This window comes from Microcaecilia unicolor, chromosome 5 (genome assembly GCF_901765095.1).
Source record: "Microcaecilia unicolor chromosome 5, aMicUni1.1, whole genome shotgun sequence".
Taxonomy (NCBI): Eukaryota; Metazoa; Chordata; class Amphibia; order Gymnophiona; family Siphonopidae; genus Microcaecilia; species Microcaecilia unicolor.
In genome coordinates this window covers 210947116-210972431 of record NC_044035.1, presented here as the reverse complement: position 1 = coordinate 210972431, position 25316 = coordinate 210947116, and the positions used below count along the sequence as shown (strand labels likewise).

The 25316-nt window shown below is 44.5% G+C and overlaps 1 protein-coding gene across 2 annotated transcripts in view; it reads right to left on the bottom strand.

Annotated features, from left to right (window-relative positions):
* Window positions 1–25316, bottom strand: part of ELMO3 (engulfment and cell motility 3) — a 987719-nt gene that overhangs the window by 363657 nt on the left and 598746 nt on the right. For both annotated transcript variants that reach the window (XM_030203739.1, XM_030203740.1), the window contains one exon: window positions 23265–23396. In XM_030203739.1, coding sequence (XP_030059599.1) covers window positions 23265–23396 — 132 coding nt within the window. The remainder of the gene's footprint in view (window positions 1–23264; window positions 23397–25316) is intronic.

The following is a 25316-nucleotide window of genomic DNA, read 5'->3' as shown; positions in this document are numbered from 1 at the left end:
AAGGGTTCAGGGGTGAACCAGGAAATTACAGATCGGTAAACTTGACTTCAGTGCCAGGGAAAAGAGGAGGAGAAACCTCACGTAAACGTGAACGATGAACAAAAAAGTGAAGTGACCCCGAAGAGGATGTCAAGAAGTCTTTATTAAGAACAGCATAAAGTCAACCTGACAAGACCCAAAGGCCTGCCTAAGGGGTCAAGTGTATCTCTTGTGTTGTAGCGGGATAAGCTTAACTCAAGAGAAAAAAAATGTGATCCTGGCTGTGGAGCTCCTATATAATCCTCAATCTAATATAATAATTTGCTGTGTGAACGTTCTAAAGTGTCTCACTGGGATCGTAACCAACTGCTGACGTCACTGGCCAGCAGTAGACCCCTGCTTTACTGATGTCAGCAGGGGGTTATGATCCCAGTGAGAGATGCGCGTTGAAGAACAGCGGGAGCGGGCAGAGACGTCCCTACATGAACGTCACCCCCCTCTCCAAAATCGCCAACCCCCCTCTGCTACCCTCCCCTCTCCCCCCACCTCTTACCGGGGTCCCAGCGGCAGCAGTATAGAGCCTCGTGAGTCTGCTGCCTTCCCTTCTCTTCGCTCTCACCTCTGACTCTGGTCCCGCCCTTGCGGAAACAGGAAATGAGGGTGAGATCAGAGTCAGAGCTGAGAGCGAAGAGAAGGGAAGGCAGCAGACTCGCGAGGCTCTTCACTGCTGCCGCCGGGACCCCGGTAAGAGGGGGGAGGGGAGGGTAGCAGGGAGGGTTGGCGATTTTGGAGGGGGGGCGACGTGCACGTAGGGGGGTGGGCGGTGCCAATGTCGGGGAGGGGAGGGCCGCGGGTGGAGGTATCGCAAGGACGTATCTGTGAGACTGGAACTCGGGGGAGGGGCAGAGGGAGGGAGGGAGAGAGAGGAGGGTCTGGAAATCGGAAGGGAAGAAAGGGGGCCGTGGGACTTGGAGGGGACAGAGGGAGAGAGCGAGGGAGTGATAACCTTGCTAGCGCCCATTTCATTTCATACTGAAACGGGCCTTTTTTACTAGTAGAGAATACACTGAATAGCAGACTGCAAACTTGCTGTGACGTCAAAAATGCAAATAGGAGGACATGATCTAGTGGCGTACCAAGGGGTGGGGGCGGTCCGCCCCGGGTGCATGCCGCTGGGGGGTGCCTCGGCGCGCGCCTGCTGCGAGAGTTACTTCCTGTTCCGGGGCAGAGGGAGCTGCAGCGAACGAGAGAAGTTAGTAAACTCGCAGCAGGAGCGCGCTGCGGCACCCCCCCCCACCAGCGGCATGCACCCGGGGGGGGGGTCCGCGCTGCATCGGGGGGGGGGGGGCGCCCCCCTAGGAACGCCACTGACATGATCATATATATTTGTGTGAGTTAGAAATTAGACAGATAGCAGTATTTTGAATATTCTGTAGGCAGTGAATATCTTTGACCCGAAGACCTTTGTAGAGGGAGTTACAGTAATCTATTCGGGAGATAACCAATGAATGAACCAGTATATTCAGCGCTTTTGGAAGAATAAGAGAGTGGATAGGACAAATAAGTTGCATTTTGTATAAAGAGCCTCTAATGACCTGAGAGATTTGTGGGAGAAATGATGTTGGAATCTACAAGTATTCCAAGAATACAAATAGTGTCAACCTAGGGCACAAGAATGTTTGCAAGGAAAATTGGTGTGGATAGAGTAGGACCCAGTTTATTTTGAAAGAATATGGTTTTAGACTTATTTTGATTGAGAGCTAATTTGTGTTCTTTGAGCCAGTCTGAAATCTGAACGAGTTTGTGATTGACAGTAGAAATTTCGATGGGAAAACAAGTGTCTAAAGGGATAAGCACTTGGATATCATCAGCATACACATATGCGGTCATGCCAAGGGATTGTATTACTGTCAACAGAGGAGCCAAGAAAATGTTAATGTTGGGGACAAAATAGATCCTTGCAGTACAATTGAGCTAGGGCTGAAAGGCGCGGAAAGGTAGTTTTCGTAGAGTACCAAGTAGCAGCAATTTTCTAGATATGAGGAGAACCAGTCTGTATCAGAAATACCAATAGACTGAAGACGGTGCAAAAGAATCTGGTGATCAACCAAGTCAAAAGCTGTGGAGAGATCAAGGGATAGTATTAAGACAGATTTAGACTGATTGAGGGAGCGATATATGAAGGAGGTAATACTTAATAGAATTGTCTCAGTGCTATGGTGTTGATGAAGGGCGGTTTGATTAGGATGTAAAACTTATATCTTAGTAATGAAATCAGCCAGTTGTATGTGTGCTACAGATTCTAGAATCTTAGCAGTAAAGGGAAGGTCAGCAATAGGACGGTAATTGTTGAGGTCCATAGGACAAACAGCGAGATCTTAAAATTTAGATCATAGAACAGCTGATTTCCAATAGTCTGGCACTAAGCCCACAGAGAGGCTAAGGCAATGTACATAACTTAATTGGTTAACTAGCTAATCAGCACTGTTACTTGGATGTTAACATGCAATTATCATCACTAACTGGCATTGAGATTTACGCACACAACTCGTTAAGTGTATTCTATAACATGGTGTGCCTAAATTCTAAGTCGAACAGTTGAAAAGGGGGCATGACCATGGGTGGGGCGTGGGTGTTTCTAACATCTATGTACATTACTATAGAGGATACCCAGCTCTGCGTCTAATTTAGGCGTTGAGATTTACACCAAGTAAAACGTGGCCTAAATGGATACGACCAAGTTTGGTCGCATGGCGAGCTGCTTAGCGTATTCTATATACTGTGCAGAATTTAAGCCTATTCTATAAAATTTAGGTGTACTTTATAGGATACGCCTAGGCATAATTTTTTTCTGTGTGGAGTTTTCAGGCGCCATATATAGAATCTAGCCCATTGTATCACTAAACTAAGCCAAACTAGCATGAATGCTGTTACTTGCACAACATTATGGTCCTGACACTGCAGTTTACCATTCAGTTTTTTTGTGTGTGAAATATCATGGACTGCATGCCTATTTCTCTACTGTGTAGTACTGACTCAAATTTGTCTTAGGCTTCTTGCCTGATGCTAGTTTTTATATGTGGAGTAGCAGCATTGGGAGACAAAATATTGCATTTCAGAACTGGACTCTGGCATAGTATTTCAGAGACACTGCACCTGGAGACCCACTTGGGATCATTTACCTGATTGGTCCTGCCAGTACTGATAGGCTCCAATGCAACCAATCACAAAGACGGTTTACAGAGTTGGGATAAACTGTACTGATTACTGAAACTTACTAACTGCTTTGCAGAGACAAAGACTTCTCTCGCTTTTTGGCATGCTTTAAGCATTTCTGCTTTTCCTGACAGTTTGCATTGCTTTGGTACCTTGCCATTACTTATTCCTACAGGCATTTACCCAGAATTTTTAGGGCGTATTAATTTTGAGCTGCCATCATTGTTAGCCAGCCTGTGACTCTCAGACTTTACTGAAAAGTATCTTTTCCTGACTATCTACTCTTTGTGGTCCAAGTCCAGAGTTCACACACACCACTTACCTTGTAGGCTGGAGCTAAGAATAAACAGTGCCTCACTGATTTCCTGGGACAAGACTCAAGTTGGTCATTCCTGGCTTCAAATGTCGTAGAGCTATATAGTCCTTCTAGCACTAGGGTAGTTAGGAGTACCATATATACTCGAATATAAACAGAGATAACATTCTTCCAATAAAAAAAGGAAGGAAAATGTTAAGTAATCCTCTCTCTCCTTCCTTCCCTCCCTTTTACGAGGTGTCCTGCAGTGGCCGACTCTGCCCCCAGCTCCCCCCCACCAAAATGGAAGCTCCCACTTGTTCACTCCCTCCATTGTAAAGAGGAACCTCCCCCCCCCCCCACTTCCAGACCTACTGTGGGCCCCTCCCCAGGCCTACCTTACAGCCCTGGAGGTCAAGTGGTGAGCTGGGGCAGGAGCAATCTTCCTACGATCCTACCCGTGCAAGTCTCCTTACCAAAAATGGCTCCAGCGAGTTCCCACAGCAATTTTGTGAGATAGCCACTGAAACTTGCAGCAGTCATTTTCGGTACAGAGACTTCATGGGTAGGAGCACAGGAGGATCACTACTGCCCTAGCTGACCACTGGAAAACTAGAGCTGTAAGGTAGACCCCAGGAGGGAGAGGGAGTGAGTGGGAGTTTCCAGTTGGGAAGGTGGGTGGTTGGGAGCAGAGCTGGCCATAGTAAGACACCTCAGGCAAGGGACAAAATGGTGGACGGTATGGGAACAGTAGTGCCGTTTATCAGGTGGGGAGGGGAGGACAAAAGCACCGGTCACTGGGTGGAGACCTGAATATAAACAGAGACCCCCATTTTTGGGCCATTTCTTTGGCCCAAAAATCTCAGTTTATATTCAAGTATATGTGGAGGGGCATAATCGAACGCGAACGCCTATCTCCATGGGCGTCTATGTCCGAAAACAGGTACGTGAAGAGGCGGGACAGACCGTATTTTCTAAAAAAAATGGACGTTTTTCAGCTGGGCGTTTGTTTTTTTTAGCGATAATGGAAACTAAAAACGCCCAGCTTAAAAACGTCCTAATCCGAGCACTTGGTCGTGGGAGGGGCCACAATTCGTAGTACACTCGCCCCCCTGACATGCCAGGACACCAACTGGGCACCCTAGAGGTCAGTGCGGTGGACTTCAGACAACGCTCCCACATGCATAACCCCCCTCCCCCAAAACCCACTACCCACAAATGTACAACACTACCATAGCTCTTAGGGGTGAAGGGGGCACCTACATGTGGGTACAGTGGGTTTTGGAGGCCTCCCATTTACCAGCACAAGTGTTACAGGTAGGGGGATGGGCCTGGGTCCACCTGGCTGAAGTGCACTGTGGTACCCACTAAAAGTGCTCCAGGGACCTGCATACATGCAGGCCTCTAGGACTTGTTGCTGCTATATAACATTGGCACACCAGTTGACACCTGAAGACTAATCTCTCCGAAAACGTCCTTTATTGGAATAAGCACGCTTACTCACAGTTAACTGCAGATGAGAGGTTGTGCCCCTCTGGCAACGAGTCTCCCTGGTACTGAGATTAGCAGTAGGTCCGAGCTGGCAGCCATATTCAAGGTAAGAACTAAGTTCTGTAACATGGCTAACATGTGAAAGGGATCTAAAACTGGCTTACAAAAATGGCCACTACCTCATGGACTACCGGAAACAAAACAGGGCACACTCTGGCCCAGTAAGCAGGGGGAAAAGCACCATGGGAATAGAGCCTACCAACTACCAACATCGTGAGCATTTGCCACAAGCTAGTGGAATCACGGAGCCCAATACCCTACACCCACCACAATGCATTGCTGATGTGACTCTGCAGTGCGCATAACAGAAAAGGTGTCACACTCACCCGAGACCCACATCAAAACCAGGGAAAGGCTGTCACAGGATAGAACATATTCTGCTGTCATGGAGGTGGGTACGGCATTTGAGGCTGGCATACAGGCTGGAAAAAAGTTTTTAAAGTGGGGTTTTTTTGGTGGGAGGGGGATAGTGACCACTGGGGGAGTATGGGGAGATCATCCCCGATTCCCTCCAGTGGTCATCTGGTCAGTTGGGGCCCTTTTTTGGGACCTGTGAAAAAAGGGTCCAAAAAAGTGACCCAAAATCGCGGTAAAAATGCCTTTTTTTTCCCGATTATCAGCTAAAGACGCCCATCTCTCCTCGGCCGATAATCACGCCCCAGTTCCGCCTTCACCACGCCCCCGTCAACTTTACCCGTTTCCGCGATGGATTGCAGTTGGAAACGCCCAAAATCGGCTTTTGATTATACCGATTTGGGCGCCCACGGGAGAAAGACGCCCATCTCCCGATTTGGGTCGCAATATAGGCGTTTTTCTCTTTCGATTATTTATTTATTTATTTGCATTTGTATCCCACATTTTCCCACCTATTTGCGGGCTCAGTGTGGCTTACAATACATTGTAAAAGGTGGAAGTGCAATTGGTTGCAGTACAATTATGGGTTACATTGTGAAGAATTATATAAGACAGAGTAAATTCAGGATATTCTTAGGGGATAGAACAGTGGAATATAACAGGGGTGAGTTGAGAGGGGGGCAAAACACAATCGAGGGAACAGGGAGGTCTGACAATTTTATCAGTGGGTAGGCTTAAGAGTGGTGAGAGCGCGGGAGTAGAGGTTCAGAGAGTGTATTGGTGCGTGTCTATGAGATTGTATGGGCTTTATGTGTTTTGATCCTTGCCGTAGATTTTCTCGAAGAGATAAGTCTTTAGTAGTTTGCGGAAGTCGGTCAGTTCGTAGGTCATTTTCAGGCTGCGTGGTAGTGTATTCCAGTATTGTGTGCTCATGTATGTGAAAGTCGATCCGTGCAGTGCTTTGTATTTTATGCCTTTGCACTTAGGGAAATGGAGATTGAGGAAGGTTCGGGACGATCTTTTAGCGTTTCTGGGTGGCAGGTCAATTAGGTCAGACATGTATGCAGGGGCTTCACCGTGAATGATTTTGTGGACTAAGGTGCATACTTTAAAAGTGATGCGTTCCTTGAGTGGTAGCCAGTGTAGTTTCTCCCGTAAGGGTTTTGCAGTTTCGTATTTTGGTTTTCTGAAGATGAGTCTGGCTGCTGTATTCTGGGCTGTTTGAAGTTTCTTCAGTATTTGTTCCTTGCATCCTGCGTATAATGAGTTGCAATAGTCCAGGTGACTGAGTACGAGTGATTGCACTAGACTGCGGAAGACAGATCTTGGAAAGAATGGTCTAATTCTTTTCAGTTTCCACTTGGAGTAGAACATTTTTTTTGTTGTGTTGTTCGCATGAGACTCGAGAGTTAGGTGGCGGTCGATAGTGACTCCAAGGATTTTTAAGGGTTCTGAGATTGGCAGATTTAGTTTAGGTGTGTTGATGGCGGTAAATTTATTCGTGTTGTATTTGGAGGTAAGTATGAGGCATTTAGTTTTTTCTGTATTCAGTTTCAGTCGGAATGCATCTGCCCAGGTATTCATGATGTGTAGACTTTGGCTGATTTCGTTAGAGATTTCATTGATGTCTTTTTTGAATGGTATATATATCGTTACATCATCGGCATATATATGTGGATTGAGGTTATGGTTAGATAAAAACTGAGCAAAAAAAGTAATTATGTATACAATATGAGTAAATGAGAACATTTTTTAATACTTTAAAATTTCAATTAAGGTTTCTGTTATAGTTTGCTAATTTTGTAATTTGAAACCGATTTTTGCTGAATACCCAGAATTACGTTTGGTATTTTCACATGATAAAGGGTTAAATATGGCAACAGGTTGGAGCTCCAAATCTGGACTACCTGCTGAACGAATACACGAATTACTGATGGGGGATAGGTTATTTACATCCGCTGAGGAATGCATGACTCTTGATTGGTCTGATATAGGTCGGATCAACAAATTAGCGATCCGTACTGAATTTCACATGAAAACTCTCGTTGAATATTTCCATGCACAGCGTGTTCCCCGGGGACTGCGGTGGAATAAAGAACCGCGGTTCCTGGAGGATAAAGAGTTTGTCCTGCAGTGGAATGATGTGATCACACGCTGTTCTCTAGACTTAATGTTATTAACAATTGATAAATTGCAAAAAGAGCTGCTGAAACAACAACAAGATGTACAGGATAAGCTTGAAGCTATGAAGGTTGTTGGTAGCCCTAATTATGATTCACAGCTCCAGGTACATCAGAATAACATGGAAAAATATAAGCTTGAGATACGGGGGCAAAAAATTGCGAAATTTAAACATGATGAAAATGATTACACTAAAGGTTATGTATATCCATGGATGGATGTTAATAAAAGGTCTAAAAGATTTCGCAAAATGAAGCATGTTGGTTTTGTAAACACTTCAAGTGATTCTTCAGGTGAGGAATCTATTAATGGAAATGTGAGATCTTTGACTCATGTACCAATAACAACTGCGATAACTGTACCATCATCTACAGAACCTTTTTTACCCCAGGAACCCGCCAGCCAGCTCAATGTGCAACAAGGTCTCAGCAAGTCAGGCAGGGGTCGGCGACAACTGCGGGGGACAAGAGAGTAGTTTTCAATATATCGGATAGGACTTTAACAGCATCTCAGATGAGTGTCCTGGAACTTGGTTTATCTTTTGTTCCAACTTCATGGTATGATAGCTTTAACAATCGTAAACAACTTTATAGATTCTTCTGTAGGGGGGGTCACGTGGGTGCCATGAGCTAGATAGCAGCAGCTGGCGAGAGCTCCGGAGCCCCCATCCCGCCACACGGGGGAAACTTTGAAATCTACCTTACTTTATCGCTGGCTCAAATTAACTCACCCATATGGACAAATATTTGAGAAGTACCCCGACAGGAATGGCGCAGAGAACCGCTAAAAAAGACAAAACGAAATCGAGTGGAGGTGAGCCCAAGATGGCCGACGAGGGGGAGACGGCGCCAAAAGAATTCACTGACGCACAGCTAGACCAACTAACCTCAGCCATCGCAAAGGCCTGGGAACCCAAGTGGGCGGCTTTAGACCGCAAACTGGAGGGCTTTAACTCACGGCTCGAAGGATTACAAACGCGAGTGGCGGATGCAGAGGTCCGAATATCAGCATTAGAGGATGATACCCGAAGTTATGGCCCAGACTTCGCCGCAACAAAACAACAGTTAAACGAGCAGGCGAACAAGTTAGAAGATCTTGAAAACTGCGCTCGCCGGAACAACATACGCATTGTAGGTTTGGATGAATCCCTTCCCGAACGAAACTTGGAAATATGGCTGGAAAATTGGCTATCTAAAGAACTAGCTACAACGGATACCATGGGCGCCTTGATAATAGAAAGGGCTCACCGCATAGGTCGGAAAATGGAGAATCAAAACAGACCGTGCGTTGTGGTGGCGAAAATTCTAAATTATAGACATAAAGTAGAAGTATTGCAAGGATTTAGACTCAAGAGAGACTCACTCAAATACAATGGAAAAAACATTTTAATTTTTCAGGACTTCTCAACTGAAGTGCAGGAGCAGCGGAGACAATATCATCCACTTTGTGCAGCTTTAGTTGCAAAAAAGATACGCTTCGCAATGCAATACCCAGCAAAGCTGAGAGTACAGATACAAGACATTTGGCAGACATTCAACACGATGGCGGAAGCTAAGCACCATTTATTGGAACATAAGATAATTGACTTATAGTAGCCTCCTGTTTGTGACCAGTGAATTAAGCGAAACGCCAAGAGGTTTGGTATATGAATGTAATTTCCTAGGTAGATAACTGTTAATGTTTACAGGCGGGATGGGGACCCCAGGCACGACGAGTGGCCTTACTCCTTCCCCTGAGGTCCAAGGGGACGAAGCGGGAAGTTGGGGTGGGGTAAGGGAATCCCGAAGTTCAATAATTTTATATAAGTTGTGGGGAGTTTCACAATATGTAAATGAGGACAGACTAGAATTGAGGAGTGGAGTGCCCAGGGGAAAGATTCAGGTGCCCCGCATGCTAATTGGTACAGATGGTTCTGGGAGGTTCGGATGATAGCGATGAGATTGTAATATGCCAGCCCGGATAATATCATGGAATGTGGGAGGTATTAGTACTCCCATAAAAAGGGCAAAGATACTGAGCGCTTTAAAAAGGCACAAAGCGGACGTTGCCTGCTTGCAGGAAACACGCCTGAATGATATTGAACATGCTAAATTGTGTAGGAACTGGGTAGGAGAATGCCACTCAATAGCAGCACGGGGGCGGAGAGGGGGCCTAGCAATACTAATAAGGAAAGGGCTGTCATGTAATGTTAAAGTGCTCGCGCAAGGAACGCAGGGAAGATATATCATTGCAAAAATATGGTTGCAGGGTCTAGAATTCATGATAGTAAATTTATATGGCCCAAATGAGCATATCCCAGGTTTCTTTAATAAGCTAGTTAATGTTTGCTTGCAACACAAGGCCTTAAAAGTAATAGTGGTGGGAGATTTCAATTTAGTCTCGGACCCAAGACAGGATACCACGAGTACGGCCTCCTCTCATTATACAGGGCAGAGACATAAAGAATTTATTGCATTCCAAAGAATGTTAAACCTTGTTGACGTATGGAGAGTCTTACACCCAAGCGAACGCGAATATACCCACAGATCTAGAGCCCACGGGACACTAGCCCGTTTAGACTACACGTTGGTAGAAAGCTCTTTAATAGATAAGGTTAAAACAGCAGAGGTAGGACCTGAGGAGATCTCGGACCACGCCATAATTTGGCTGGACCTGGAGATACCGGCAGATAGGCAAAGTGGAGGGGGCTGGAGATTTCCGACATATCTATACAATGACCACCATTTTAGGGCATACCTGTGTAGCAAATGGGAGGAGTACGCTGAAAATAACAAAGAACATGCAGAGAACCAACCCAGTTTATTTTGGGCGGCCTCAAAGGCAGTGATAAGAGGAGACATTATTGCATACAACAATATGAGGAACAAACGCAGAATGTTAAGTATCATAAACTTAGAGAAGCAGATGCAAAAAGCAAAAAGGAAGTATGCAAGTAGACCCGGCCAAGCAACGCTAGATGAGTTGAAAGCGATCCAGACCACACTAAACACGTTATTACATGAGCGAGAAACCCGGTCCTCTCTGTATTATAAATACCGACTGCAGAGATTTGGAAATAAAACGGGAGCTCTACTGGCCAAAGTCATTAAAAACTGGGGAGGACCCCGGGTGATACCTATTTTACAGGACACACAAGGAAGACTAACTAACTGTGGAGAGGACATAGGACATCTGTTCACTGAATATTTTGCTAGATTATATGCAGCCCAGCCACAGGTGACTAAACAACAAATACACACATACTTAGAGGGACTAGGTTTAGACAAATTAAAAGAGGTGGAGATGAAAAAGCTAAACGCCCCAATAACTGTGCTAGAGTTACAACAGGCCATCAAAACCCAAAAAGTCAGATCAGCGCCTGGCCCGGACGGGTTTACAGGGGAGTACTATAAACTATTACCACCAAACGCATTACTGGCACTATTAGACTACTTTGAAGATGTGATTAATCAGGGCCAGTTCCCTAAATACGCCAATGAGGCATTGATTACACTGATCCCTAAGCCTGGGAAGGCACCAGATAAAGTAGAATCTTACCGGCCAATATCGTTACTAAATGTAGACACCAAGCTGCTTGCTAAAATACTTGCAGAACGTTTAGCAGGTATTTTACCTAACTTGATAGGGCAGGAGCAAGTAGGATTGGTGTGACATAGACAGGCAACACAAAACGTACGGAGGTTATTAATGGCCATGGCAACCTGTTCAGAAAACATATATCCCGCCGTGGTAGTAGCACTAGATGCAGAGAAAGCGTTTGATCAAGTACGGTGGGATTATCTATTTAGTACTCTAGAATATGTGGGCTTTTCAGGATGGTATCTACAAGCACTTAAAACATTATATTGTCGCCCTGAGGCAAGTGTATTAGTTAATGGAGTCTGAGAGAGAAGGTTCGTGATAGAGAGAGGCACAAGACAGAGCTGCCCTCTCTCCCCTCTGCTTTTTGTATTATCCTTAGAGCCGTTGCTGCGAAAGTTGAAGAAAGAGAACGAAATTAGTGGCATTCTCCTGGGGGCCCGAAATATCAAGGTGCTGGCGTACGCAGATGACCTCCTGTTAACCCTGACGAATCCAGAGCGGTCCATAAAGGTACTGTTAGAAAAAATTAAAGAATTTGGGCAGCTCTCGGGTTTTAAATTAAATTTGACTAAATCTACTGTGATGGAGATTGGCCCAAGCAGAGGGGGAAAATGGGGAGAAAGGTTCCTCTTTCAGAGAGCTGAAGAGCATATCAGATATCTGGGAGTTGAAATTACAGCAGATCTAGATAATTTATATGACCGCAATGTTCATAAACTTTTGCGAGAGACAAAGCATACCTTAGAAGCATGGGCTGGTCTCCCTCTTTCGTTACTAGGCCGTATTGCCTTATTTAATATGTTTGTAGCACCTAAATGGCTGTATGTTTTACAAATGCTCCCCTTATATTTGAAAAGTAATACTATGCAAAAGCTGCAGTCCATGATACAGAAATTCCTCTGGCGGGGTAAGAAAGCCCGCCTTGCTTTTGCTACGTTCAGTATACCAGTGGAACATGGTGGACTGGGACTATTGAATATACGATACCTAAATATTGCAAGCGGGATGAGAACCATTAGTGATTGGTTTCGAGGCACGCAAACTTCACAGACACTCCAACGGAGCTAGAACTTACTGGGGAGATACACTTTAGCAATTATTTGCATTCTGCAGAGACCCCGATGCCTAACATTTTGAAAACCACAAAAATCATGCCATATGCAGTGTCGGTCTGGAAGTGGATTTGCCGTCTACACCACTTTTCTTCAAAAGTAACTCCATACCTTTCGATATGTGATAACATAACTTTTGTCCCAGGACAGATGTATGCAGTGTTCCACAGGTGGAGGAGACGTGGAATAGTGTATTTATTGCAAGTACTTAACAATGAAGGGCGTATAAAATCCTTTCCTGATTTGCAGGCAGAATTTGGGATACCCCAGAAAGAGCAGTTCTTTTATGAACAATTGAAACATTATGTGACCTCATTGCCCTGGGAGTCCTTGGCGGAGGATGTTCAGGAAGAGCTGTCTGCGGCATTCTCCCTGGGGGCTCAACAAAAAGTGCCTTTATCTTATCATCACCGTCATATAAAAGACACAGTGGAGGAACCGGACTATGTACGTTTATCCAGGCAATGGACAACAGACTTGCACACAGAGATTAGTGCAGGCCAGATCAAGACCCATGTGTTGGCAATCAGACGAATTACATATCAATCCAAGCACTGGGAATTACAATATAAATTTGCACTGCGTTTACATGTACCCCCCAAAAGAGCATTCTACATGGGCCTTTCCCCTTGGGGAGAGTGCCCGAAATGTAGAGCAGAAGGAGCAGATTTGGGACATATGTTCTGGCTATGCAAAGCAGTGGAGAAATTCTGGAAAGAAATAATCCAATACGTAAACTCAATCTGGAAGCAGGGCTGGACTTATCACTCAACCCTTCTGTTTGGACAACTAATAAATAGTCGACCCACAGTAAAAGGCTTTACAGCATTTACCCAGCGCGCAGTAATTGTGGGCAAACATGTTATATTGACAGAATGATTGTCAACGGGGGGTCTGACATTGCAACAGTGGAGGACGCAAATGCTACAGACATTGCGCACAGAAAGGACGGGAGTAACAGACATCAATTCACAAATTGGAGAACAATTACAACAACGGTGGACCCCCTTTTGGAACACTCTAACTCCTCAAGCACGTAGTCATCTTTTAAACTTGTAATGAACACATAAACTCAGAAGGCAGACTGTCAAGAACAAGGGAAAGGGGAGGGAAGGGAGTTGGGGGGAGGGTTTGTTGAGGGGATAAAAAGAAAATGGATGGTGAACAGTTGTAAATGTTGTACAATTTTGTTTATACTACTTGTCACATCAATAAAAATGACTTAAATATAGATTCTTCTGTAAACTGAAACTTAGAGTATATTTTGGTCAACAAGAAAAAACTGATACCCAGGAAGAATTTCAAACTTTTATGTCAACTCATCGTTTACCCTCTTCCTGGCTGCCTCCAGGGCCGCCTGATGTATTATTGGAAGCTTTTCAACGGCTAGTTTTACGGGATCTTGATAATATGGAGAGTAAATTGAACTATGTACCCCCAAATTTAACGACATCACAAAGAGAAGCTATTAAAAGTCTGAAATCAGACACTAGCATTAAGATAATGCAGGCTGATAAAGGAGGAGGGGTAGTTGTTCAAAATACCACTGACTATCATGCTGAAGCGCTCCGACAGTTGTCGGATACAAAGTTTTACCAGCAAGTAGATCATGATCCAGGACCGGCATTTCAACAGCTAGTTAATGACATGTTACTGCAGTCTGCTCGAGCTGGAACTTTAACGAATAAAGAACATCGATATTTATTTAAACAGCATCCTCGTACACCTTTTAAATACTTCTTGCCAAAAATTCATAAGGCATTACGACAACCTCTGGGCCGTCCTATAGTTTCTGGGTGTGGATCCCTTAATGAGCCTCTCTCAGTATCTGGACTATTATTTACAACCTAGGGTACTTCAAACCCCGTCTTATCTTAGAGATTCAGCTCATCTGTTACAAATTTTGCAAAATATTGAACCGATTGAAACTCCTGCTATATTGGTATCATTAGATGTTGTATCTCTTTACACTAGCATTCCACACACTGATGCTTGTAATCTTGTGAGTTTTCACCTGGAGCAACTTGAAGTATCTTTGGAGAAAATGACTCTTTTAAATCAAATGACAGAGATCATCATCAAGAAGAACTATTTTCGATTTGGAGATCAATTTTTTCTTCAAACACATGGCATTGCGATGGGTGCTACTGTTGCACCTACTATCGCATGCCTTTACATGTCAGATTTTGAGCAGAAATTTCTATATCCATCAAGATTTCTCTCTAATATCAGATTATGGAAGCGTTTTATTGACGATGTGATTCTCATTTGGACTGGTGATCAGGGTGAGCTCCATTGTTTTTTGTTCAGTAGATACAAATATTAAATTTGAGTCATCTATTGAAGGGCAATCGATCAATTTTCTTGATATGACCATCCAGCTACAGGAAGGGAGTTTCGTTACAGAAATATATCGAAAAATCACTGATTCTAATACGCTACTACACTATTGAAGTTTTCATCCAGTAGCCTCTAAAAATGGAATCCCAGTGGGTCAATTTCTGCGTGTAAAAAAATTATCTACATCGAAGGAGTGCTATAGGAGTTCGGCTGTGGACTTGTATAAGAGGTTTAGAGCTCAAGCATACCCCAATAAGATAATTAAAAGAGCTTTTAAGAGAGCAATGAGTGCTGACCGTCATTGGCTGGTTAATCCACCACCTAAATCACGATGTACAGATGAAAGATTGGTATGTGTGCTGCCTTATTCTCGCCAAACGAATGAAATTAAGAACATCATTAATAAACACTGGTCTATGTTGACCACTCTTGGATTTGATCAAGCACCAACATTTGCCTACATGCGTGATCACAATTTAGGTGAGATACTGGCATCTGTCAATCCAGGATTGTGGACTGCTTCTGCATCTGAAATAAAAGGTCATAAAAGTTGTGGCAGATGTGTTTACTGCCAGCATGCCTGGCAAACTATGAGAGTTACTAATCCCTGGACGAATAAACCTTTTTTCTTGAATAAGTCTACGGATTGCAATTCTTCACAAGTAGTTTATGGCATAGTGTGCCCATGCACTAAATGGTACATAGGCAGTGGTTTGCTGGTAAATTTTTAACAACAGGCTCTCTCCCCGGTCCACCTCGGCACCCCCCCCCCCCCGTCCACCTCGGCGCCCCCCCCCCCCAAAAAAAAAAAAATTGCAGAGCTGGCTATACCCGGGGGGGGGGGGGGGGGGGGGGGGGGGGCAGCGGCCAACACATTACTCTCTCCAGGAAAAAAAAATTAAATGATCCCAGGTTCCAATCTAATTCATGTTTAATATGGGATAAAATGCCATAAATAAGTAAATAAACATAAACTTTTAACGTTCAGCACCTGATTCTCAAAGTGGACATATTCCAAACACTATAATGAAAATAAAATTATTTTTTTTCTACCTTTGTTGTCTGGTGACTTTGTTTCTCTGATCATGCTGGTCCAGTATCTGATTCTGCTGCTCTCTATCTGTTCCCTTGACTCCGTTTCCAGGGCTTCCTTTCTTCTTCATTTCTGGTCCTCTGCATACTTGACTGTACAGTGGATCCAGCTTCTGCCTATTTTCTCCATCCATGTGCAGTTTCTCTCCTCACTTCCTTTTCCCTCATCTAATCTCCTTCCTCTATCTTCCCTCCATGTCCAGCATTTCTTCTCTCTCCCTTCCCTCCCCTCCATCCATGTCCAGAATTTCTCTTGCTCTCCCCGCCATCCATGTCCTGAAACTCTCCTCTCTCCCCTGCCCCTCTCTATCCATCCATACCCAGCAATTCTCTTCTCTCCCCTGCCCCCTCTGCCCAGCAATTCTCTCCTCTGCCCATCCATGCCCAGCAATTCTCTCCCCTGCTTCCCTCTGCCCGTCCATGGCCAGCAAATCTCTCCCCTGCCTCCCTCTGCCCATCCATGGGCAGCAATCCTCTCCCCTGCCTCCCTCTGCCCATTCATGCCCAGCAATTCTCTCCCCTGCCCATCCGTGCCCAGCAATTCTCTCCCCTGCCTCCCTCTGCCCATCCATGCCCAGCAGTTCTCTCCCCTGCCTTCCTCTGCCCATCCATGGCCAGCAAATCTCTCCCCTGCCCCCCTCTGCCCATCCATGCCCAGCAATTCTCTCCCCTGCCCATCCATGGCCAGCAAATCTCTCCCCTGCCTCCCTCTGCCCATCCATGCCCAGCAATTCTCTCCCCTGCCTCCCTCTGCCCATCCATGGCCAGCTGTTCTCCTCCCTTGCCTCCCTCTGCCCATCCATGCCCAGCAGTTTTCTCCCCTGCCCCCCTCTGCCCATCCTTGGCCAGCAATTCTCTCCCCTGCCTCCCTCTGCCCATCCTTGGCCAGCAATTCTCTCCCCTGCCTCCCTCTGCCCATCCATGCCCAGCAGTTCTCTCCCCTGCCCATCCATGCCCAGCAGTTTTCTCCCCTGCCCCCCTCTGCCCATCCATGCCCAGCAAGTCTCTTCCCTGCCCCCCTCTACCCACCCATGCCCAGCAGGTCTCTTCCCTGCCCCCCTCTACCCACCCATGCCCAGCAGGTCTCTCCCCTGCCCCCCTCTACCCATCCAGCGATTCTCCTCCCTCCCCTGCCGCTCTGAAGCATGTCCAAAGATGTCCTTCGCTCCCACCCTCCCCTCCGTCTTTTTTAATTACCTCCGTCGAAGCGCCGCCATTTAAAGCCCTGCTGCGTGCTGGCTGGCCCGCCTTCATTCTGACGTCATTTCCTTTTTTCGCGAAGGCGGGACTAAGGCACAAACATCATCCGAATCAAGCAGGGGAAGCCTGGAGACGGCCAGCCAGCACGCAGCAGGGCTTTAAATAGCGGCGCTTCGACGGAGGTAATTAAAAAAAGACGGAGGGGGGCGAAGGACATGGTTGTACATGCTTCGGAGCGGCAGGGGAGGTAAGCATGGCCAGTGATGGCGCCCTCCTGCCATGCTTACCTCCCGCAATGGATCCGGCTCGCCCCCAACAACAACCGGCTCGCAAGAGCTGTCAAAATTTAACAAGCGGCTCTTGCGAGCCGGCTCCAGCACACCACTGTACATAGGGCACACCAGCAGACGGATTAAACAGAGGATTGGTGAACATCTGAGTAACCTAAGAAATAGCAAATATGAAGCTCCACTTGTGGATCACTGGATACAAGCACATCATGACATCAAAGATTTAAAATTTGTTGTGCTTTTTCAGATTGTTTTACCTTTAGGTGGAGACGTCTCTCGTTTGTTACTTCAGAAAGAACAAGAATTTATTTTTTGATGGCGAACAGTGGCCCCTAGTGGCCTGAACAGGGAAATTGAATGGCAAGCTCTCATCTAATCTTTTCCCGCCGTTTGGAAACAGCTCATGCCTGACATATATTCTGCGCATGTGTGGGCGTTCGGAAGTAGGTTTGTGAACCGGACAGGGTGGTGTTCCTCCCTGGTTTTGCTGAAAAGTGAGTTAAGAATTGGATTTTTGCTGAATAGGAGCATATTTTGTAATTTAAATTTTGTATGGCTGTTCTACATTCATTCTTAGATACGAGGTGAAGTGCTGGTTTTTTAACGATCTTTAACCTGTATTTCAGATCAGTTCCCCTGAAGACGCCACTAGTCTGGCGAAACATGGCCCATGTAGGAAACTAAAATCGATGAACAGTGATTCTTTTGTTCTTAAGTCTTGCACGGAGTGATTTTTCTGAAAAAAGTATTGCAGTGGACAAGAACTTTGCAGGAAGAAGATCTTTGGTTCTGCACAATCTCTACCTAAGCTAAGTAGCTGTTATTCAATTTTTTGAACATCAGTTTTTTAACATCCTTTTTTTTGGACATTGTCCATCAATTAAGCATTATGATCAGGATGGAGGTAGGATGTGCTATGATGTAAATGTGGTGTCCCTGCAAAGCTTGGATTTTTAGTCCACAGCAATACATAAAAAAAAACTGAGCACAACAAATAAATATTTATATAATTTTATTGAGCTTTTTACAAAAAGTAATTATGTATACAATATGAGTAAATGAGAACATTTTTTAATACTTTAAAATTTCAATTAAGGTTTCTGTTATAGTTTGCTAATTAGATAAAAGTTTTGCCAGGGGGGTCATCATTAGATTGAAAATAGTTGGTGAGAGGGGGGATCCTTGCAGTACTCCACAATCAGGTGTCCATGCAGCTGACGTAGTTAAGTTTGATGTGACTTGATATGAACGTGAGGTTAAGAACCCCTTGAACCAGTTTAGAACATTACCTCCGATGCCAAAGTATTCGAGAATGTGTAGTAGGATTTCGTGGTCTACCATATCAAAGGCACTTGACATGTCAAATTGTAGTAGAAGTATATTGGTGCCTGTTGCAATCATTTGTTTGAATTTGGTCATTAGGGTAATTAACATTGTTTCTGTGCTATGATTTGACCGGAATCCTGATTGGGAGTCGTGTAGTATGGAGAACTTGTTGAGGTAGTTTGTGATTTGTTTGGTAACCATCCCTTCGGTTATTTTAGTTATTAGTGGTATAGATGCTACTGGTCTGTAGTTTGTTATTTCGCTTGTGTTTTTCTTTGTGTCTTTGGGTATTGGGGTGAGTAGAATGTTTCCTTTTTCTTTTGGGAAAAGTCCGTTTTGTAGCATGAAATTCATGTGGTTAGTTAGGTCTATTATGAATTGTTGAGGGGCTGATTTCATGAGGTTGTTTGGGCAGATATCTAGTTTGCATTGGGATTTGGCGAATCTCTTGAGCGTTTTAGAGATGAGGTCTTCTGATAATAGTTTGAATTCGGTCCAGATCCTGTCTGCTGGATATATTCCGTCTTCTGGGTCTAGACAATTTAGGAGTGTTGTGTATTCCGTGGGGCTGGTGGGTATTTTGAGCCGTAGTTGTATGATTTTTTTCCTTGAAGTATTTCGCGAGGTCATCGACCCCTGGTGTATCTTTGCTGTTAGTTGTTACTGGTGTGGTGTCTAGCAATTTGTTTACAAGATAGAAAAGTTTGTGTGTGTCTTTGTAGTTTGGTCCAATCATTGTTTTGTAGTGTAGTCTTTTAGTCTGTTTAATGGTGTATTTTATTTCCTCCGGAGTGATTTCCAGGCATTCAGTGTGTGTTCGTCTTTCTTTTTATTCCATGTGCGTTCTAGTTTTCTGACTTGTGTTTTGAGTTTTTTCAGTTCTTCGGTGAACCATGAATTTGTTTTTTTTCCTGTGTGATGTTCTAGTTTGGATTGGGGCGATTGTGTCTAATGTTGTCCTACATATGTCGTCCCATTCTTAGAGGAATTGGATGGTGTCTGTATTTGTTGACCATTCGCTTTGGTAGACCTGTTGCCAGAATGTTGTGGGGTCTATTTTCCTCTCGTGGTGTATGTTGTTCGTTCATGTTTGTTAATTGCGTTTCTGTGTATTTTTCGCCAGTGGAGGGAGACCATCGCTTTGTGGTGGACTGTCCATGGTGTGGGTGTCCATCTTGTATCTGTAAGTAGGAAGGTAAGGTCTGGGTTGAATTTGTGTGTAATGATGTCCAGTGTGTGTCCTTTTTCGTGTGTTGGTTGATTATTAGGTGCGTGTAGATCCCAGAGTTTTAAGAAGTCTTTGCATTCTTGTGTGCCTGTTGAGGAGTCGTCCTCAAGGTGTAGGTTGATATCTCCTATTATGAGGATGTTTGAGGCAGAGACACATGTATTGGAGATGAAGTCTGTGAGTTGCGTTTGGGAGTCTCTCCATTTTCCTGGTGGCCTGTAGAATAGTATTGTGTTGAGGTGTCCTTGTAGGTTTGTATGAGTGATTCTTGTTGAGGCGATCTCGAGTTGTGGTGAGATGGATTCGCCAGTGGTAGTTATGGTAAACTCAGATTTGTAAATTATGGCTATTCCACCGCCTGTTTTTCCAGTTCTTGCCCAATGGGTGATTTTGTATTCTGGTGGGCATGTCTCTTTGATGGCGGGGTCTGTGGGGCCATGGAACCATGTTTCGGTGATAAACAGAAAGTCTAAATTCTCTGTGGTAATCCAGTCTAATATGTCTATTGAATTACTTACTGCTGATCTTGCGTTGATGTATCCTATTCGGATGAAGTGGTATGGTTCTGTCGGGAGGTTAGATGTATTTATTTTTATTAGTTGTTTGTTATCTCGGTGGTTGAATTTGTCATTGTTGTTTTTCTTTTTTTCTTTCTGTTGGTGAGGTTCATATGTGGAGTTTTTTTCCTTTAGGTTGGTTGTTGTATTTTTGGTCTGGTGGGTTGTTGATTGTTTGTGCATAGAGTTGGTGGATTGTGGTTGGGTTGTTATTGATGTTAGGGGTGGTCCATGCGTGGTAGATTATGGGAGTGAGGTAGATTATTATCAGTAGTTTGTTGGTATTCATGTTGGCTTTGTGGATGGTATTCGTAGGAGTGTTGGGTGTTGTTGGTGATGTCAGTTGCTTGTGGACAGTGTTCGTGGATGTGTTGGGCGGTGTCGGTGATATCTGTAGTGCATCGACTGTCTTAACAATTGGTTCAGGACAGTGATTATGTCAGTAGGTATTGCGGTGCTTAGAACAGGTGGTCCATAGCAGTAATTAATTCAACAAGGCGTTAGCATAATTAGACCTTTGGGTTAGTGATTTAAGTAGTAAGGGTATCATTCAGTTGTAGTGCAGGTGCTTACAGTATATAGGGTAGGCAGATGGAGTTAAGGCTTAGAAGCAGAACAATGTGAGAGGCTTTTGGTGTGTGTTTGTAGGCAGTATTGCAGAAGCAGAGCAAAAGCTAGCAGGTAAAGGCAATTTTGCTAGATCAAATCAAGGCGATAAGCAAATCGAAAGTGAGCAGGTAAAGCAGACAGGTCATATGCGTCCTGGCAACAGTGGTGGCAGTTCTTATCAGGTCTTTTGTCAAATCAAAGGTAATTTGCAGAGTCAAGCAAGGTAAAAAGTAAATCAAAAGCAAGCAGGCAAGATCAAAGGCATTTGCAAGGTCATGCAAGGCTATAAAGCAAAATCAAATCAAAAGCAAGCCGGCAGGGGCCCTGTATCTCCTTATATTCAAACAATTGAATCGCACTCTCCAGTGCACAATTTGAATGTCCAGGGCAGTCTGGGTGATTTGCAAAGTCAGCAGGCTATAAGGCAAACTCAAAAGCAAGCAGGTAAAATCAAAGGCAATTTTGTAGTATCAGGCATGGCTATAAAGCAAGATCGAATCAAAGCAAGCAGGCACTAAATGAAAAATTGGATATAATAGGCATTACTGAGACCTGGTGGAAGGAGGATAACCAGTGGGACACTGTCATACCGGGGTACAAAGTATATCGTAATGATAGGGTAGACCGGACTGGTGGAGGGGTAGCATTGTATATTAAAGAGAGCCTTGACTCAGATAGATTACAAATTCAGCAGGACACAAATCACACCTTTGAATCACTGTGGGTTGAAATTCCATGTATAAAAGGGAAAAAATGGTGATAGGAGTGTACTACCGTCCACCTCGCCAGGATGAGCAGGTAGACACAGAAATGATAAAAGAAATCAGAGACGCGAACAAAATGGGCAATGTGATAATAATGGGTGACTTCAATTATCCAAATATAGACTGGGTAAATGTAACAGCGGGACACGCTACAGAGATACAATTCCTTGATGAAATCAAGGACAGCTTTATGGAGCAACTGGTGCAGGAGCCGACAAGAGAAGGAAAAATTCTAGACTTGGTCCTTAGTGGAGCGCATGATCTGGTGAGGGACGTTATGGTACTGGGGCCGCTTGATAACAGTGACCATAATATGATCAGTTTTGACATCAACCTTGAAGTAACTGTACACAGAAAGTCAAATACGTTAGCGTTTAACTTTAAAAAAGGAGACTATGATAAAATGAGAAGAACGGTAAAAAAAAAAAAACTTAGGGGGGCAACTGAGAGAGTAAAAACTGTACAACAGGCGTGGACGCTGTTCAAAAATACCATCCTGGAGGCCCAGGCCATACATATTCCGCGAATTAGAAAAGAAAGACGGAAGTCCAAAAGACACCCGGCCTGGTTGAAAAGTGAGGTGAAGGAAGCTATTAGGGCTAAAAGAAACGCCTTCAGAAAATGGAAGAAGGAACCGTCTGAAAATAACAAGAAACAGCATAAGGAGTGTCAAAGCAAATGCAAGGCGCAGATTAAGAAGGCCAAGAGGGAGTATGAAAAAAAAGATAGCATTAGAGGCAAAAAAACATAGTAAAAAATTTTTTTGGTATATTAAAAGCAGGAAGCCGGCAAAAGAATCGGTTGGGCCGCTGGATGACCGAGGGGGTAAAAGGGGCGATCAAGGAAGACAAAGACGTAGCGGAGAGACTGAATGAATTCTTTGCTTCGGTCTTCACCGAGGAAGATTTGGGTGGGATACCGGTGTCGGAAGTAACCTGTTCCGGGCAGACTCAGAGGGAGCAGTGAACACATGCGAATTGCGAAATCGGACTGAAACAGGGCAACAGGCGCGCGCCGCTGCACCCTCCCAGCAGCGTGCACCCGGGGCGGACCGCCCCCACGCCCCCCCCCTTTGGTACGCCACTGCCAGAGAGAAAGAATATATAAACTGTAAAAATTAAGGAAGGGTATGCCTGCTTGCTTTCAGAGACACCCATTCTTGCAAGAGTGTATTTTTGAAACAATAAATAAATTAAGACTTGTTTCACCAATTTGCTTTTATAAGTTCTTTTTCTATAGGTTCTCAGGTTATCTGGGAGCTATTTATAACAATAGAGAACAGTGGGCACATGAACAGATGTGTATTTGAACCCTGGACACACACATTGTTTGCTCCCACACTGGTTTAAACCAAATAATGGAAAGACAACAAATTATTTTCCACATACAATTTTTAGTAGCTTAATTTCATACACTAGGCAGAGCAAATGAAAAAGCACATGCTTTATACATTTCCTGTTTTTTCTTCTGTTTGTTGTCATAGTTTAAGCTCTGTTAAAAGGAATTGCTAGCACATTTGTGTCAAAGGAAGTAGTAACCACAGACATCTACTTTTCAGAAATTATGGAGCATGTCACAGAGTACTTACTGTGAATCCCAGTTTCTTGAACTCCTTGGAGCAGAGAGAGCGTCTGCGCTCTGTGTTCAGATGGCTGGCTGGAGGCTCACTCTCTGATTCAAAGGCGCTCTGACGCAAGGTCTGGAGAAACTCTCTTTGCTCCTGAAGACAGACATGACAAAGCGGAGAAAGCAACACTCCTGTTATCCCTCTCCAACCTCAAGCACACAAAACAAACAGCCCTCAGAAGCTTGGTGGCCAGCATTAGTACTGCCCATGGATATATTTTGGAAAGGAGTTAAGTTTCCCAGGCAATAATCTATTTCATTAGCTAAACCGCTAACCTGATAAAAGGAATGTAAAAAATAATTTAACTGAATTCAAGAGTGCACTTGTCCAATGTGATGACATGATTATGCTGTCATAATCCCGATGCTGTAACAATCTTGGTGTTTTGTGTTAATATAGGGGCTCCAGGCCTTATGCTGGACAAGACCTGAGACCCTATATGAAACTGATTAAGCTTGAATATCTGTGTCTGTAGCTAGGCCTCAAGATTAAAAGGATGAATGCAACAAGCCTGTCTTTACTAATAGTGAAAGCAGAACTGCTCTAATGAACTCAGCTACAGAGCTCAGATGTAGAGACATGCACGGGAACGGGGTTCGTGGGAATCCCGCGGAAACCGCGGGATTCCCACAGGGACGGAAGCAGTTCATGTGGGGTTCCCGTGGGGATGGAAGCAGTTCCTGTGGGGTTCCCGTGGAAGTATATGCTGCACTTGCGCCAGCCTCTCACCTACCGAGTACCAAGTTCTTTGAGTGCTGTCTCCTCCTCCTCCTCGCTTTAACAGCACAGATGTGGAAAGCCTCCATTAAGGAGGTGGTAGAGATACAAATGGTGACGAAATTCAAACAGGCATGGGATGAACACAGAGGATCTCTATTTAGAAAATGGAAGTTATAAAAAACCTAAACTTAAATGGCTGCATGTGTGTGGATGTGTCGTGTGACACTTACATGGTGACTGGCTGTGATGAACTAGGGCCGATACCGGGAGACCTGTACGGCCTGTGTCTCATATATGACAATCTGGTTTTGGATGGGCTGGAAAGGGTTTAGACAGCAACTTTAGTGGCTGGAATATGAGGATAGTGCTGGACAGACTTTTACAGTCTGTATCCCGCAAATGAGAAGATGAATAGGCTGGAGTGCACTTTGAGGGCAACTCCAGCAGTTGGAACATAAGGATAGGGCCAGGCGGACTTCTATGGTCTATGTCCCAGAAATGCCACAGAAAGACCATAATCAAGTATATAATATCACATTCATTGTTGATTTAATCATGAATTGATAATGATTGTGACTATTGGGCAGACTGGATGGACCAATCTGGTTTTTATCTGCTGTCATTTACTATTACTATTAATCCTCTCTGCTTCCAGGCTGATGCGCAGACCTCAGCTCTGACATTGGCATGAGCAACAGATGTCACCTGACCTAATGGCACGTGCATGTGGTGATCTCTTAGCACACAGTGCCAGTGAATCAGAGAAGTCTTATATGTAAGCACCAGAGTGTTCCAACTTCTGTTCCTTCCTGCAGTGCTGCGGCTCAAACCCAGAGACTGAGAAAGCTGACAGGAATTTTTTTTAATGTACCATTAAATTCTTGTGGGTGAGGACAGGTTAAATTCTTGCAGGTGAGAACAGGTTAAATTCTTGCAGGGACAGGCGGGGATGGGTTAGATTCCTCATGGGGATGGACGGGGATGGGTTAGATTCCCTACGGGGACGAATGGGGACGGGTTGGATTCCAGTGGGGACAGGCGGGGACGGGTTGGATTCCAGTGGGGACAGGCGGGGACGGGTTGGATTTCTGTCCCCATGCAACTCTCCACACAGATGTTCATTGTTTATTCACAATGCAACATGAGATAAGAGCATGGCTGTTAGCTACTGAGCAATTTAACAGAGGAACTAAAAGATCTGTTTATGAGATAATGGTCAAATAAATGAAATGGAATTTATGGGAATATGGAACAGAGTAAAGGCTAACGAAACTTGTGGTGGAAAGTGCAAAT